The sequence below is a fragment of the Eurosta solidaginis genome, chromosome 5, assembly GCF_040869045.1.
Source record: "Eurosta solidaginis isolate ZX-2024a chromosome 5, ASM4086904v1, whole genome shotgun sequence".
Classification (NCBI taxonomy): domain Eukaryota; kingdom Metazoa; phylum Arthropoda; class Insecta; order Diptera; family Tephritidae; genus Eurosta; species Eurosta solidaginis.
Window position 1 is genome coordinate 271416813 of NC_090323.1, and position 17982 is coordinate 271434794.

Consider the following 17982-nt stretch of genomic DNA (forward strand, 5'->3'; position numbering starts at 1 on the left):
ATGCAAAAGAATCGCTCTGGCCATTCCCAGGTGAATGGCGGTCAGAAGCTTTCCCCACTTTCGTGGACTTCTACACACGGCCCCACCCTCCCTCTTCTAAAAGCGTGTTAAATTTTGATGGTATAATTAAGAACATTTAGGACCGCCTTTTCTTGCTATCACAATGTAACACGCTTTTATTAGATCAATTAGGGCTGTGATATAAACTGTAAGATTTAATAATTTAGGTGTAAAGTTTTAATGTTAAAAATATATAATCATGTACAATATGGAATTTTTTTGTCGCAGACGAAGAAGCCTAATTAAAGGTTACAATGAACATATAAAGTGTTATATTTCTTTACAGTCAATTTATTTTTTACTTTTTAGTTAATTTTATTAACCAATAATAAAAGCTTATTTTTAAAAAAGTTTTTTTTTTTCTTTAATTTTATTTTGCATGGTCAATCGTAATTTTGTGGGGCGTTGACGTCAGCCTTCGCATTAAAGAATTGAGACGGCAGCACTATCATGCCCTTTCGGAGCGACTTTACCAAGCACCTATTTGAAACCCTCAATAGTTTTCCAGGTAATAAAACGCATGTAAATATTTTTATTTATTTAAAACAATTAAACTTGTATTTTTATTTTATTTGAAAGTTGAGACCTGCATAAATCACAAACAAATAAGTCAACCAGAGAGAAATGCTCAAAATTACGCTATTGGACTCTTTTTTTGTAAAGGATTAGCTTCGTATTTAGAAATCGTACATGTTTGCATAGGAGTATTAAGATATGATGTATGTGTGTATGAAGTTGATAAATACAAATGCAGTTTGGCATAATCAAAAGGCTAGCATATAAAAATATGTTTAGACACATTTAAATGGTAATTAGTTAAATTTTTTACTTTTTAACTATATTTCACATATTTAACTTTATCGATTTGTGAAATTAATTTAGGTTCTGCATAAAAAATAATCTACTATAATCTCGTCATTTGTTTGCTATTATAACTATGTATGTATGTATGTATGTTTGTTTATAGTTAGTTTTGATTGAAGTAATTTTCTAAAATTAGACATTTTTTTCATTTCAGTTCTTTGTGTTAAGAAGTTATACTTATTGCGACGTTATATAATTGCAGCCTCAAAAGTATGCATAAATATGTATTTATAATTTTATATTTTATGTCATTTAATTGTTATGCTAAATAATTTTTTTTAACTGCCGTAGAGACACAATATATTAAACATGTCTCAACATGAATTGTAACTGCTATTACATTACAGCCGTTCATTTCACTTATTTTCAGGGATGTTGTGGAGGCATTTGCAGAAACAGCATTTAAACAATACAATTTTTTGTCTAAAAATTTTCAAATAGTTACCACCATATTCTTTAAAAATGAAATAAGGTCATAAAGCTCATATAATCAAAAATTTATATGTCATATGTCATTTTAAAAAGCTTTATAAACCTTGTGCACTTTAATGAATAAGCATTCTACTTTAATAATCAAATTAGTAGCCGAATCGTCAGATACGTTCATTAGTATTGAAAATACACGCGTTAAATCCGTCCCCCCCCCTTCATGATCATTTATGCAACGAATCTGACATTTTAAAATTTATTGTGACTCAAAAGATGGTTGAAAGATTTCTAATTGTCTTCAAAATCTAATTTTAATAATAAACCAAGATCTCCACATGCTATTGACCGAAATTTTAATTAGTTTCCACGCTGATTCTGAAATAAATTAGGAGCCATATTCTGCAACTGCATTCCAAAAATTCAATTACACGAATTCGAGTTTTTAGTATTTCGTCATTTAGTTTTTGTTTTAAAAATGTGTGTTCCTATAGTAAAAATATTTAAATCCTTAGCTCAATCCGGAAGGAAATTAAACTCTATTAAATAAAAAATTCGAAGCTAATTACAGAATAAGGCGTGCCAGCTTCGCCACAACCCCGATTGCCTAAAATGTATTTAATTAGTTAGTTGCATACATTATATATATTCATACAGAAGTTAAAAATTAAGCGATCCACAAAAATGCTCGCTGCATTATTTGCCATTTCTTTGTCAATAATACCAACAAAGTTATGTGAAAGGACTGCATTCTCATATCTCCGATAAATATGAACTACCTAAATAATTAATTTTTTTTTATTAAAAAATGATTTTACAACAACATACATACTGCATATAACTCCTAAATATTTTTACTTATATGCGCATATTTTAACTAAATAAATAAATTAAAAACTATGATAAACATACGTTCATTGGTTTTTCTTTTTGTTTCTTTTTGCATGTGTTCGTTTGCGTAAAAAATAGCATAGAAATAAATATATTTAGTATTACATATATGTTCTTATATATATGTAATCTATAATATATGTATGTTAAACTAGAATATGCTTCATATAAACTAAATTATATATTAAGTCAACGACTCTCATTCTTTTCTCAAAATCCTCTCATTTTTCTCCTTTTTGCAATTTGTTTATTAATTAGCATTTAGTATCACGCTGAGCATCTTTGCTAAACTATCACTACAATATTACTATCAGAGAAAAAAGAAATACATATACATATTTAATTTTATAGGCAGAGACTGGGATTACAAGTACAAAAGTACCATAAAGTGCTAGACCAACATTTTAAAATACAAATGTATATACATCTGAGCCGATATTATGTAATAAGACCATTAATATAATAACATTAATCTTAATGCAGAAGGATCACGTCATATTTACACCCAGAGCACGGCTCGAATACTCGTAAACTACATAACTTATAGAAACAGCAGGAAGTACTTTTATAAAGTTTGGCGTAATGCCCCGATATAATCCCAATATGCCCTCATTATGTATTATCTTGCGAAATACGCCAAACATATTATCATCATTGATTGCACCCGCTTGTTTTAATGGAATTCCCACACTTGGTTGATTATTTTTGGTAACAACTAGACAAAAAACAAAAGAAAATAGGTTGTCATCATTCATATATTAACATAATCAGAACTCTGCAAAATCATCACACCTTGTGCTTGTAGCCGTGTTCGCACCAACGCTAATGGATAGGAGCACACTTGACCCAATGTGCTAGATGCACTACCACAAGCCAGCAATACTAAAAAGCTCGGTTGTTCTGTATTATGACTACTCAAATAGTTTTTCTTTAAGGTCTCATAAACAGCCAAATCAATACCGGCATACGGAATAATGCCCAACATATTCGGAATGTAGCCACGATAAAAACTTCGCAAACCTTCCACTAAATATATTTTTTTCGCCGCGTCCAAAATACCCTTATATTGACCGGTCTTACGCAATGCCAAACGAGTTTTTAATACTTCCATTGGATAAATGGCAGTTTGTGAGATGCCACCCGCCGCCGCCCCAGCCATAAAACGTTCACCAATTGTCATTTGTCGTTTTTCATCGCCACGTATTAAACGTTTGATTTTCTCATAGGCTGCAAATTTGATTGCGGATTCAGGAGCAATTTTTAAAACATTAATACCATTGCCACGCCACATACTACGAATGCCACCTTCCTTTAGCATGTATCTTAAACTAGCAGAGATTCGGGTTTTATGAGTTTGAACCTATAATTAGATACAATTAATTTTTGGATGCGTTTATGTTTGTAAGTAATTTTACTATCTTACCTGCAAAAACACTTTCATCCTATCTAATGGAGCTGTGCATGTACGCGATACTGCACCCGCAATACCCCCAGCCGCTAGGTGGCGCCACCACATGCCGGTCTGCATTTCACTTTGCGTAAAATCATCAGGTACATTTAAATCTTCACCAATGTCAAGGTACTACGAAATAAAATTGAAAAGGAAAAAGGTAAACAATTTAATTATAATTTTATACAAACAGTTGAACAAGAAAGAAAACATGAGAATGAAAAGTTCTGATAACATTTACGACGGTTACTTTGAAAAGTGCCGAAAAGGTTAATACTGTAGAGCTACCAAAATCGGACTAGTGCATGTTGCAATAAAACGTCAGGTGAAGTCATTAGTACAAAAACACAGATTTGACGGAATTCATAATCCGGTCACGAACTTTAAAATTGTAGGAAGAGACATTTTTTTTTTCACTATTTTGCTACTTTTTTACTACTTTAGTAATGCAATGCCGGAAAAAAGCCAGGGTTGACATACATATTTGCACATTGGAGAAGGGCAATAGAAAGAAAAGAAAAAGATGAAACGGAGAAAGGAAACAGCAGAACTGTTTAAAATAAAGTTCTTATAAGCCACAGACTTTCTCTTATTTTTAGAGTCTACCTCCAAACGCTTGGTTGACATAAACAAATTATGGGTCTTGGCACCGTATATCTTCAATATCGAGTTTTGTATTACAAGCCTGACATATACTCATCCCCAACTTCATGGTATTGTTCCAGATCGTCAGTCATCGCATTGACGCCAACGCCTTGATTCAATGTGATACCCTGAAGATCCAACCATTCAGGTCCTTTGACTAAAATTTTTTCTTTTCCTATCAGGAGCTCCGTGATTCTGGTACAATAAAATAATGCCGTGGAGTTAACGTCTGGGCGAATATTGTCAAATGCGACTCCATTTTGTAATATTGCCTTCACCTCTCTGGTTTTATTGCAACATTGACTAATGTCATTTCGGCCTCATTTGTAAATTCACTTGTGAATTCTCTATTACTGCATTTGATAGCCTCGACCCTATTATTCAAATACTAATTTTTCGCCAATGTGCTGAAAATTTTGGTGGAAGACTCAAAGCAGCGGCAGCGAATAAAAACAAAACAAGTAAATAACTAATAAAATTTGCTAATAATTTGTGCTGTTTTTTTTTGTTCGTGCACCACGAAAAATAATAACATATTTTAAATACTTTTAGACCGACCCCTGCACGCGAAAGCTCCCAACGGTCACGAGGCCTTCATTGATAAATAAATTATAGTAATAAGAAGAAATCTAGCCAAATAAAAATATAAGAATGTGTGACTATGCCAGTTTTTCCATGTACTCTATGCTTGTATATTAGGGTGGAGTGATACCCTATGGATTTTTAATTTTTTTTTTTTTTCGTAATGGTTAACCAAAACCACCAAATATTATGTTCGTATTATGGTGTTGTGAGGTGCCCCCAGCCTCGATTTTACAAAGCTCATTATTTACATATCGTAAGCTTAATGTGAAAATGTGATAAGTCAACTTTTACGAATTTTACAGGAGACGAAAAAAACTGAATAATTTTTGAAATACGCTTCTTTTTTCAAAATTGTGAATCAGGATACCTTAATTGCAATGCTTTTGAGTGTAGGAGCTTTGAAATAGATAAATAAAAGTCATGCACGCCAACCCAGCAGCTATTTTATGACTTAGCACAATTTCCGCACTCAAAACAAATTTTTACTCCGGACTTAGCACTTTTTACTCAATATGTTTTCCCATTAGTTCCAAAGTAATTCTGTATAACGATCTTATAGTTACCTCGATTTATGATTGCCTTAATAGATTCAGGAATGGAGTTCCATAGTCTCACAGCATGAACAAAGAACAACCGCGAAGAAGATAAGTAGGAGTACTTAGGGAGAATTAAATTATGATGCCTATTAGATCTTGTGAATTTTAGCTTCTTGTAAAGATAGCTAGGAGTTTTGAATTCAATAAGCTTATACAGGAATATACAGTTCCTAGCTGCAAGATAATCTAAGATACTGCATCCCAGAAGTTTATTCTTCCACAAGGAGATGTGGTCATATCGCTTTAAGCCGTAGACGTAGCGGGTAACATTATTGAACAGCACTAGAATTTTATGAGAAGAGACAGAGTCCAGCTTACTATATACAAGATCGGAATATGTAATATGAGGTAGAATTAATTGCACAGCTAATTTTTTTCTTATGTCTACCGGTGTAAACGAGGCTGACATACTTAGCCTGCGCAAAACAGTGTACACGTTGCTTACAACTTTGTTTATATGGTTCGAACAGCTCAGCGAAGAATTCATAATAAAACCCAAATTTTTTATCTTGTCAGTAAACATGAGACAGTTATTACCAACAAAAAGCTTGGGAATATCTTCAACATGTACAGTACTATTACTGATGGGTAACACATACGACTTGGACGCGTTTAGACGGAGACAATTTTTCCGGGCCCATTCGGAAATGGCTAGCAGATCACAGTTTATTTTAAAGCACAAATCCTCGACAAGACCAATTCGACTGGACAAATACAACTGAATGTCATCAGCATAGGCATGCACACTGACATACTGGCACACAGAGAACACATCATTAACAAAAAGACTAAACAAGAGCGGACCAAGTATAGACCCCTGTGGAACTCCGGATCCAACACCACTTGACAACGAAGACCCAGCTCTACCCTTTACCCTTTGAGACCTTCCTGTAAGATAGCTGGCCATAAGTTTAACGGCACTATTTGAAAATGCAAAGTAGTATTTTAGCTTTTTACAAAGTAGATCATGGCTTACCAAGTCAAATGCCTTAGAAAAATCCAAAAGGCAAAGAAGAGTCAGATCTCCATCATCAAATTTTATACGAATGTCGTCCATTATTTTCATCATAGCTGTAGCACAGCTATGCTTAGGTCTAAACCCTGACTGTAAAGGAGACAAAAGATTATGTCTTTGTATGAACGACAATATTTGAGAGGCCATTAAAGACTCACACACTTTAGAAAAGGTCGGCAAAATACTTATCGGCCTGTAATCAGAAGGGTTAGTGGGAGTATTCTTCTTCGCAACAGGGATTATGATAATCATTTTCCATGCAGAAGGAAAAGATGAGACAGTGAAAATATGATTAATTACATGTGTTAGCGTTCCCAGGATGAAAGGCAATACCAGCTTGACGAATTTTAAGAAAATTCCGTCCTCTCCTACTGCATTGGACTTAATGGCCATGACTGAAGTAACAACTTCTGTCTCAGTGACACCAACGAAATTGAACTCCTCACTCAGCTCATGTTGCACTGTGAAGTCTTGCGCCGGAGGACTTTCACTGTTTTTACTTGCGCTATTAAAATATTCATTTAGTACATTGGGATCAATACTACATTCTGACTTCAGTCTTCCATGTACATTCAAGTTTCTAAGATTGCGCCATAAATCTTTAGATGAAAGCGAAGGGTTCAACTTAAAATTACAGAATTTACGCTTGGCCTCTCTGGTTATGGCAGTAGCTCTGTTTCGGGCGGCCTTGTAGTGTGCCCAAGCAACATCAGTTTTGATTCTCCTCCACTTTGAGTGAAGCCTATTACGCACTTTAATAGCTAATTTAACACTATGATTGTACCAGGGACAAGACATATTCTTAACATGAGCACTACGAAGAGGAACATGACTACAAAAAACATTGTTTAAAGTCTTATTTAAAAAATCAAGTTTTTCATCTAGTGACGGTAGAAACCAGCAATCACCCCAGTTAATATTAGACAGGTCATTGAAAAGTACACCAACGTTAACATTTTTCAAATCACGATACAAAAAGTTAACATTTTCAGGAGAATAGTTAAACGCAACATCAAATTCACAAAAAAGAAGATCATGGTCAGAGACAAAACACATTTGGTCAAATTTAAGGACATGGTCAAGATTAGAGGTGATTACAAGGTCCAACAGCGAGGAATTACAATTATTGATTACAAGGTCCAACAGCGAGGAATTACAATTATTGGAGTACCTTGTTGGTATAGTCATGTTAACTACTTCAAGGCCTGCAGTAGAGACATGGTCCAATAGCTTCGTGGAATACGGGTCTTTCACAAGAAGATTTACGTTAAAGTCTCCACATATAACATATCGTTCATATTCAAGTAAAAACGCAGACAGCTCAGTAGGCACTTTATATATCCTTGGTCAGAAGTGGTCTTGAATGTTGCTCAATAATATGGAATCTTTTCTATGAATCTAACTCCTATAAAATTGAGAAAGTTCAAAGATTTTTTATAAAAATTGCTTTACGTATGCTTCACTGGCCAGACGGCCTCCCATCACATACCAGCAGGCGCAAATTGCTTGGACTTCAAGCTTTGCATGACAGAAGAACTTTTATCTCACGCATGCTTGCCTATAATATAATAAACTTTACGAAACACGAATTGCTCTGATTTATCTAATTTGTTCATTCTATATATTCCACTGCGTGATCTTCGGCATAATAGATTACACAGGCCGACAGCATCTCAGACCCAGGAAACGGACTATAAATTTTCGAAGGATTTTGATGCGATGAATCGAAATCTGGCCTCAAAATTGCTCTATCAGCTCTGGTTTTCGAGATATCCTAACCTAAAAGTGCAAGAAAAACACCGTTTTTGCCCATATTTGAGGCTATGTAGCCTTGCAGATGTTTTCTTTCACCAAAATTAAAGGATGGAATCTTTGAATGCAAGTCTTATTCTTTCAAATGACATTGAGTTTGCTCAAGTATCATATTTTTTTGAGCTGAGATATCGTATTTTGAAATTTGGTGGTGTGGTAGGAGTGGCTTCTAGGGGTTAGGGGATACGGAAGTTGATGGGTTAACAGTTAAGTTGGTTAGCCCACTTGTGGTGTGAGGTATCTAGATAAATAAAACTTATTTTAGGAAAAATATGCGAGTAATCGCTGTCCCCACGGTTAAGTGGGTTAGCCTGCTTGCGGTATGATAGGGGTGGTTTCTAGGGGTTAGGGCTGTGTGTGACTTGGTACCCGAGGGTTAGATAGTGTAGTGGTATGGTAAGTTAGCAAAATTATGGTGTGAGACAAAATTTTAAGAAAAATAAGACTCAATTCAAGAAAATTAGTAATCGACTATATCATGTCTATGTTATCTCAATCGATTTTCAGGTGTAGGGAAATTTAAAAACATGAAAATTTCAAAATGCGATATCTCAGCGAAAGAAAATGATATTTGAGCAAATTCAACGCCATTTGAAAGAAGAAGACTTGTACTTAAAGAGGCCGTCCTTTAATTTTGGTGAAAGAAAACATCTGCATGGCTACATAACCTCAAATATGCGCAAAAACGGTGTTTTTTGCACTTTTAGGTTAGGATGTCTCAAAAACCAGAGCTGATAGAGCAAGGCCAGATTTGGATTCAGCGCATCATAAAGTTCGGTGTCTGGGTCTGAATAATGATTGAATTTTGTCCGCCTGTGTTATTTATCGAAATAACTCACAAAACGAATTCTGCTATGAATGAACCTATAACTAGACTATACATCTAAATAGCAAATAGATTCAGTAGTGTTGTTAATTTTTATAACAGCTTATATAAGTTTAAGCTTGAATTGTTTTCTATTTTTAACTATTCTGTAAGAAAGCATGTAGTTATCGACCTGTAAAAATTGAAGTAGATAAAAGTCAGCGCAAAGCATTAATCAAACACCAAAGGCATGTCTCAATTGGGTAAATCTAATTTCAAGGGATTGTGTTCGCAACCCTCTCAAGGGGTTGCCAGCGCAATATATAGCTTCTCCAACCCAATTGTCAACCTAACCTACCCGTGGCGAACCATGTTTCATTGACAGCCGAGGCTCTGGCTACCCCAAGATCCTCATGGAGCTAGGGGGTGGGGAGGGCGGGATGGCCTGGAAGGTTTAATGTGGTCATATAAATCGTTCCCGAGATGGTCGGGCTAGTACCTTAATTGTGCTTTAAACAGCTGGCTACTTAGCACATTTACCATCATTGCCCACAGCACGTAAAAATTAAAATATTTTTTTTTTTGTGATCGTTGTATTTTGAATTCAGTTTTAAAACTGCATTAAAATACAATTTTTCAAAAAAGTTACTTAGCACATTTTCACATTAAGCTAACGATATTTATTTTATTTCTTTTTTAATATACATAACTTCAGTAAAATTACACAATAACAAAAAGCGAAAGAAATACAAATGACAAAAAAAATTTGTACCTACCGTCCGTTTCAAAGTTTAGTTGCGTTGGGGCACCTCTAAATATGCGATGAGTGAAATAAAAATTTTCAACCTTATTTCTGGTCTAGAAAGGCAACTTTCTGGAGATCAGCCAAAAGCGATTTCGAAAAAAAATAAATTCACTCCACCCTATTGTATATACATATGTACATACATATATGTGTGCGAATTATTTTTATCGGATTTTATACTGGGCAGAGAAAGATTTGACGCTTCATTAAATTGCATGAACATACCGACATACATATCTACGGTGCAGAAAAAAGTTTAAAGAACGAAATAGAAAATTCTAGAACGACATAAACAAATGAATAAACCATACATTTTGTTAATTATAAGACTTTATAAATATACGAATTTATTAGGATACATATTTCAACATAAATTTTGTTAAACGATTTTATTTAGCTTGATTCTGTGTAACAGCCGGTGGTGAACGAATTTTGTAATTAAAATTAAGGTAACTACCCGATAAGCTACAAGTTTGAAACTTGAAACATAGTTCAGAGCCTGATGACAATGCAATAATAAGAAGAGAAACGCCGATAGGTGGCGCATGGATCGAAATATTTCAAATTATCGTATTTGTGGTTCGATTAGGCTCATACGAGTATTTGGAACACACATTACATACATGAATAGAAAGCGACCTATAAAAAAAAATGCAGCTAGGTGGTGCAAGGATCGAGATATAACCCTCAGCGGGTTAGGTGGTTAGAATATAACCGCGGTAGGTATGCCTGTCGTAAGAGGCGACTGAAATACCAAATACATTCAAGGGGTTGTGTAGCGCAATACATAGCTTCTCCAAACCCAACCCTCACCTATCCGTGGCGAATCCTGTTTCATTAACAGCCGAGGCCCTTGCGACCCCGAACTCCTCATTAATCTAGGGGGTGGGAGGGTGGTATAACCTAGAAGTTCGCATGTGGTCATAACAAATCGTCGCCGAGATGGTCGGGCTTGGTACCGGAACGTACCGGATCTGCATCCGGCAAAGGACCATCAACATCGATAACACAGCCCAAGGCCTTCGGGGAGTGTCCTTATCGCTACAACAATGACAACAACAGGAACGAGATAATCAAAATCGTATTTGTGGTCTGATTAGGCTCATATTTCGAACACATATTACATATGTACATACATGAATAGAAAGCGACATATGAATCCCGGTAGGCGCGGCAAGGATCGAGAAATTAAAAATACTCGTATTTGTGGTCCGATTTGGCTCATATTTGGAACAAATATTCCATACAGTTCGGTAGAAGTGACATCAAAATATTTTGGAGTTCGAGGAGGGACAAGCATACGTGGCGCTAAGTCGAGTAAAGTCTTTGGAATGATTTTGTATTGAGGACTTAGATTGTAAAAAATTGTCAAAAAAGAGTCCTTGTAATAATGAGTCACTAAATGAACTAAATAGAATGAGAAATAATAGGCAATTAAATAAAGACTAAAAACTCAAAAAAAAAATAAATAAAAAATTGTATTTGATTGAAATGAAGACATACACTAATAAATAATAATACTAAAAGCTAAAAAATGATTAGGTAGGTCCTAGGTACTAGTCATCACACTCCTCATCAATCTAGGGCGTTGATCAAAGAATTCATAAAAGCGTTGAGCGCGTGTAATTTCTAAAAATGTGAAGCGTAGCATAACCTGATTAAGGTTCAGTTGGTATTACTTGTGACTATCAATAGAAATTTGACGCATCCAACACCTTCATTAAATTGTCTAATCAACGCCCTAGATTGATGAGGAGTGTGATGACTAGTACCTAGGACCTACCTAATTATTTTCTAGCTTTTAGTATTATTATTACTTCATGTAAGTATTATTTTCAATAAAACCATTTACCTTAAAATTTTTTTTGGACATCTTAATTTATGGGGTGAAGAAATGTATATGTATATATATATGTATGTTTGTTTGTAGTCTTTGGATAAGTTTTTAATATTTCAAGATTCCAAGTCTCGTACGAAATCTCTTATTTTGACCCAAACGCCAACTAGCGGACCTTTTTTTCCTTTTTTGTATTATCTCGTTTGTAGTTAAGAGTACTATGTGTGAAGTCTGTAGCTCGGTGGCAAGTCTCTTAAAAAGTGATCGCAGGCTTGCCCTTCCACTGTGCGCCTCCCAACGAAAATTGTTTCCCTTTGATACGTTCTCTTGGTCCTCATAACTATGTGTGAGATTGCAATTTTGTAGCCCCACCGGAGAATCTCTTAAAACTTGATCGAAAATCTCCTCCGTGCGGTACAAAATTTCTGTATATATCTCGCCTAGAGCGCCACCTATCCGATCAACTACCTATCGCGTATAAAGTTTGTAGCTCTGAGCTGGAACGTCTTCCAAAAATTAAGCGCAAGTTCCAATAAAATTTTCCTAAATATCTAGATCCATGCGACATCTAGCGCTACTTTTTGTCACATGTGTTGAACTGTCATTGAATTCTGACCCACATTTTTAAGTTCAGGTCTCTGGCACACCGGAAAGCTGTACCCCTTTTGTTGCATTGTTACGATGATGTTTCAAGTTACTGTGGATTTTCTAAATGCCTCGATCTCAGCCCTAAGCAAGAATTTTGTATCATAAGTAATATATTTAATTTAACAGGGCCCTAGGCTACATATTTTCAAAGTTTCAGCAGGAAGGTCAAGATCGGTAACAAATTAAATGGGGTTACACTGAAATTACAGCCTTTGGTCGCGAGGCGACCCGCTGCATAGAACCGTCTGCTACAACAACAAGAACAACCTTACCTAAAAGTTTTGATAACAAGGACGTATCTCAGACATTCTTTTAATAAGTTCATATTTTAGGAGGCCGGTTAAAAAGGGATTTCGATGAGACACGACCTTATTGACAGAATGTTTGAGATATGTCGGTACTTGTTTACAAATCCTTTTTTTCTTTTAGGCACGTAAATAGGCAATCATGTGTTCTCCATGCTGGAGCCAGCCGAATCGCTAGGCAGTTTTCTATTCTATGGCATATCTAGATAGGGCTTAAGTTGTGCGTATATTTTCTTAGATTATTTTCTAGCCGGGTAAGTTAATTTACAACTCTAAACACATTTGTGAAATATGTACATTAATCGACACATATCTGTCATACCATCTATTTAATGGCCCAAGATTGTTGTTTTAAGTGGTTAAAAAATTCAAACTCGGCTTTCAACATTTGTAAACAGAACCCCTACAATTTATTCATAAATTAAAAGGGACTTGTACTAGATAATTTTAAAAAATCCGGACCATACAAACAAAGAGAATTTTAGTTATCTAAATTAATTGACTGTTTGGGTAAACAACTTTTATTAGTTGGGCAATTCACAAGAGTGTCGCATTCATTTAAAATTTTAATATTTGTGTTGTTTCCATGGTTTCCAATATAAAATTTGATTAAAGCATATCACATACGGCGATTAGGAGACCTTGTGAACTGTCTAAGTAAACAAATTGGCACAGGCTTATTATTCCAATTCATTGAAAAACAAATTCGCTGCATACGTATCGGTTTATTTTCCTAAGTATCCGGTATGTGATAGCAATTTCAACACCAGAACGAAAAAATATTTTGTTTTGCCATTCCGTTGCCATCATATCTTAGAGCTGGATTCGATTCGATTTTGTTAAGAATCGATTTTTTCGATTCGATTCTAGGAAAAGATCGATTTAATCGAACCAAACAAAGTTTATTTAAATTTTGCTTATTCTTTGTAACAGTGTACTTGCTTACGTACTTAACCATTTACACTAATTTTCCCGACAAATAATGCTGGACAGTGTCTCTCTCGTGTCGTTGCCTGCCGACAAAAATTGGAAGCATCAAGGAATGTCACATGGGTCTTCACATGATCCTTTCATCGGAGTGAGATAATTAGTATAGTCTTTACCGAAATGTCATACTTTTTTCGCTTTTTTAAACGGTTTTATTTATTGAATCTTTTATTTCAAAATGTAGGGAAACCAACCTTGGAAACATTAACCAATACACTTTCTTCTTTAATACTTTTTATTACAATATGTATAATGTTCTCGCTTCGTTTACGGCATTGGAGAATCGATCTATGTTCAGCGTCATATAAAAAGGAAGTATTTATTACATACGTAAGGTAACATGTTCTCAGTATACGTTTTGCAGCTTTTTAATCAATGAGGTATACGGAACTTTCAATTGACAACATACTGCAATTTGTGTCATGGTTTTCGTAGCTTCAGTTAAAAACTTTATGGAATTATTTTCTTAGCTTATTGAGAATAAAAAGGAATAAGGAATTTAATTGAAGAAACTTGATAAAATTGCCACTTCTGTTTTCGTGTTTGCTGCTGTCTATGTCATAAAAGGTATTGATTTTATATATTTGTTAAAAGTGTGTTTCTTAATGTTACTCGTTGAGGCAAAATGTACCGAGGATCCAAGCATTGTGTAAAATATCTGAATCCGTTATCTTCGACAATCTTAAAGGGTTGCATATCTGTGGCAATCGTTCTAATTAAAGCACAATCCAGTTGTTTTTTTCGCTCATCTACAGACTGAGACTTCCTCATGTTGTCGTTATTAGGTTCAAAAAAGGATTCTATAAGAGCTGTTGATGAAGACAATTCCATCAACGTTGGATGTGACCGCTTCAAGTGATTTAACAAATTGGTTGTATTTCCACCTGTTTTGCATTTTTTTCATACGATTTCGCCCTGCACTTGACTAAAATAATTCCAGACAACAGATCTGCTAATATTTGGATTACTTATAAGATTGAATTCCCCTTCAGTCACTTTCAATTGTTTACTAGAATCTAAAACTGTGGTATTAATTTCGTACTGAACCCAATATCATACCACAAAATAGATAAACACATGTTCAATATATCGCTTACTAGAAGTGCGAAGAAATTTCTTCATCTTTCTCCTTTCTCTCGAAGCCACCAACAAAATAAAGCTAAATTTATAAAAACAAAAATTACAGAATATGAATTTCCTCAAGCGATTTAAAAAAAAAAATCAATTCTACATTTCTAAAAAAAAAGATCGATTAAATCGATTGAGAATCGAATCGAAATCCAGCTCTATCATATCTTATCTAATCGAAAAACCAAAGACACGTACTGTCGGGTTCGCGAGTGTCACTAACATTGAGCAGAGCTTGTAATAAATGCAAGTTATTTTATTTATTAATTTTATTACAACAATTCCGTAAAGGGAAAATTACTATTTAACATTTAAAACAAATGAGGGATTCTAAGTGCGGGTGTATCAGTACATTATGTCGTTAGTCCCATGGAAGACTTATCCGTGTTGTTAATTAACAATGTTTTATAAAATTGATTGCGATAAGTTCCATCTTATTCGATATGGCTCCCATTTGGTTAATACTTTAACTTTGGAAGCAAAATAGCATTGATATAAAGTTATTAGTCGTCAAATATATTTAAAACTGTTTCTATAAAAGTGGTATTATTTTAAATCGATTTCGTATATTATGTGCATCGTATTTCGTTGACATTTTAAATAGTATAAAAAGTGGGCGTAGTTATCACCAGATTTCGATAATTTTAAATATCGATGGAATATATGTTTCAAGAAAACCACATACCACATTTTATTAATATATTTCGAAATTTACTGAAGTCAAAGGACATTGTTTAATCAATTCTTTTTTTCAACCTGAACATTTTCAAATATGTACATAGGAAATCGATATTTATCTTGCTTCAATTATGAAAATTGAAGCGGATAAGAATTTAGCTTAATAACAGATTCTGACTTTTGTCTTACACAACATACTACGTACATATTGTAACGAATTTAGGGAAACTCCGCTTATTTTATCGCTAGATTGTTGAATAAATAACTCCAATATTCAATAATGTAAAATGATCTTTATTAGACTACTTTGAAAGTACTTCACAATAACACTTATACTTCGCAACCAATAGCGTGCTTAAATCAAACCGATTACTGACTACTCAGTTTTCTCTGCTTTTATACTCTCTGTTGCTTTGTCCGCATATTACTCCAAATTTCTAGACGTTTATCCTTCTAGAACCTTCTACTTGGTTACCAGCTATAGGCGTGTGTGCCTCTCGCATAGGCATATGCGTGTGTATATGTGAGTACTACTTCGGCTGATGATTACATGTGTTTATGAGTATCTCTCCGTTGCCTTGTATGTATTTGTGTAGATGATGATTGATTTGTTTACGTACATACTGCTTAGTATCGGCTTAGCGATGGTAGTATCGCTTAGTGATACTAATATTCGTCACAAGATCATACTTTTGTAAAACTAGTGTATATTCTCATTTTAATCTTGAAATAATAAAGCTTGACCTTGATAATATAAACAGGCGCGTGCATTTCGTCAGCGTCAAACGAAATCAAATAAAAAATCTTAAACGGGATAAATCGCTTTTCTTTTCATGCGCTCACAAACAATCTGAACTATTGCCAATAAACGAATAATCGGCGACAAAATACAGGGCTATTGGTAAAAAGTTTGATAAAATGTCCACTAATTAAAGGATCGCCCTATCTCGGGTGGCGAATATGAAAATTTGTGTCCTACCTCGAAATTTGTTTAAAAAATAACCTAACTAAATGTACATACATATTGTCACGGATATTAGCATCACTAAGCTATACCATCACTAAGGCGATGCTAAAGCCATGCTAAGCGGTGTTTACGTCAATAATCAAATCATGTATACACATATATAAGGCAGCCGAGAGATGTCACACACAGATGCATTTACTTATACGCCTATGTGTGTGCGAGAGACTGTAAACTACAAACTCACATACATCTGAGAGACGCTGAAAAGTAGAAAATTGTAAACAAGTAGAAACTATATGAGAACTATAAACACTCGAAATAGTTGGTAAGTTCTGGAAATAGAAGAGCCTAGATGTATGCAGCGTAAACTATAAAAGCGGCGCAAGCGAGTAAAAAGTAATTCAGTTTGAGTTGAGCTATCAATCAGTTTGATTAAGCACGCGATCTGGCGGCCAATAGTAGAGTTTCATTTGAGTTATTAAGCCAGCGAGTAGCAAAGTATAAGTGTTATTGTGAAGTACTTTAATAAAGGCCATTTTTCCATTGTTCAATATTGGAGTTATTTATTCAACAGTTTAGCGATACGAACCTAGAAAAAGGGCAAATAAGAGGATTTGCAGAGAAATTCGTTACAATTGGTGTCAGAAGAGGAATTGTTGAATAAATTCCAGAGGACAACAAGGACAATGCAAAGTTCAGTGAATTGAAGATCCAGCAACTAAAGAAGGAGTTGAAGAGCCGTGGATTGAATACAAGCGGCGTTAAACTTGAACTTCAGGCACGGCTACGAGAGGCAAGGGAAGCAGAAGGAATTGATGGGGAAGAGTATGACTTTCATCTTGATGGCGAGGAAATAACAAAAATGGAAGAAACACCGCAGACAATGGCGAACACAGACTTGAACATGATTTTGGCTGCAATATCTGCTCAAACATCGACAGTGGCTTCTCAACTGGAATCGCAAAAGACAGATATAACATCTCAACTGGCATCTCAACTAGAAGAACAGAAAACGTATATGTCATCTCAACTAGAAGAACAGAAGACGTATATGGTATCCCAACTGGAATCGCAGGAAACCCGTATAACATCACAATTGGAAGAAAAGAAGACATATTTGGCATCTCAACTGGAAGCGCAAGAGGCACGTATATCTGAAATGTCGGCACAAATTTCGGAACAGGTATCATCACAGCTCTTTGTGAAACTGGAAGAGCAGGATGCAACCATTTTACAACTCGAGGATAAAATTGATGCCGAAATAGAAGCGTTAAAAGGTCGTATGGAGCAGTTACAACTAAACCGCCCAGCTGTTTCAGCAAGCAATCCAAAGGTAAAAACACCATCATTTGACGGTTCTGTTCCTTTACAGGTCTTTAAGCTACAGTTTGAGGAGACCGCAGCAGTGAACAACTGGAATGCGGAAGATAAAGTTGCTGCACTGTTCGTGGCATTGAAGGGGCCAGCAGCGGAAATCC

At 35.0% G+C, this 17982-nt stretch overlaps 1 protein-coding gene across 12 annotated transcripts in view; it reads right to left on the bottom strand.

The window, feature by feature from the left end:
* Positions 1 to 587: 587 nt before the first annotated feature.
* The window catches only part of SCaMC (Short Calcium-binding Mitochondrial Carrier), a 59349-nt gene continuing 41954 nt past the window's right edge, over positions 588 to 17982 (bottom strand). For all 12 annotated transcript variants that reach the window (XM_067790673.1, XM_067790674.1, XM_067790672.1 and 9 more), the window contains 3 exons: positions 3665 to 3823; positions 3034 to 3601; positions 588 to 2956 (listed from right to left, as the gene is read on the bottom strand). In XM_067790673.1, coding sequence (XP_067646774.1) covers positions 2730 to 2956; positions 3034 to 3601; positions 3665 to 3823 — 954 coding nt within the window. In that variant the 3' untranslated portion in view covers positions 588 to 2729. The remainder of the gene's footprint in view (positions 2957 to 3033; positions 3602 to 3664; positions 3824 to 17982) is intronic.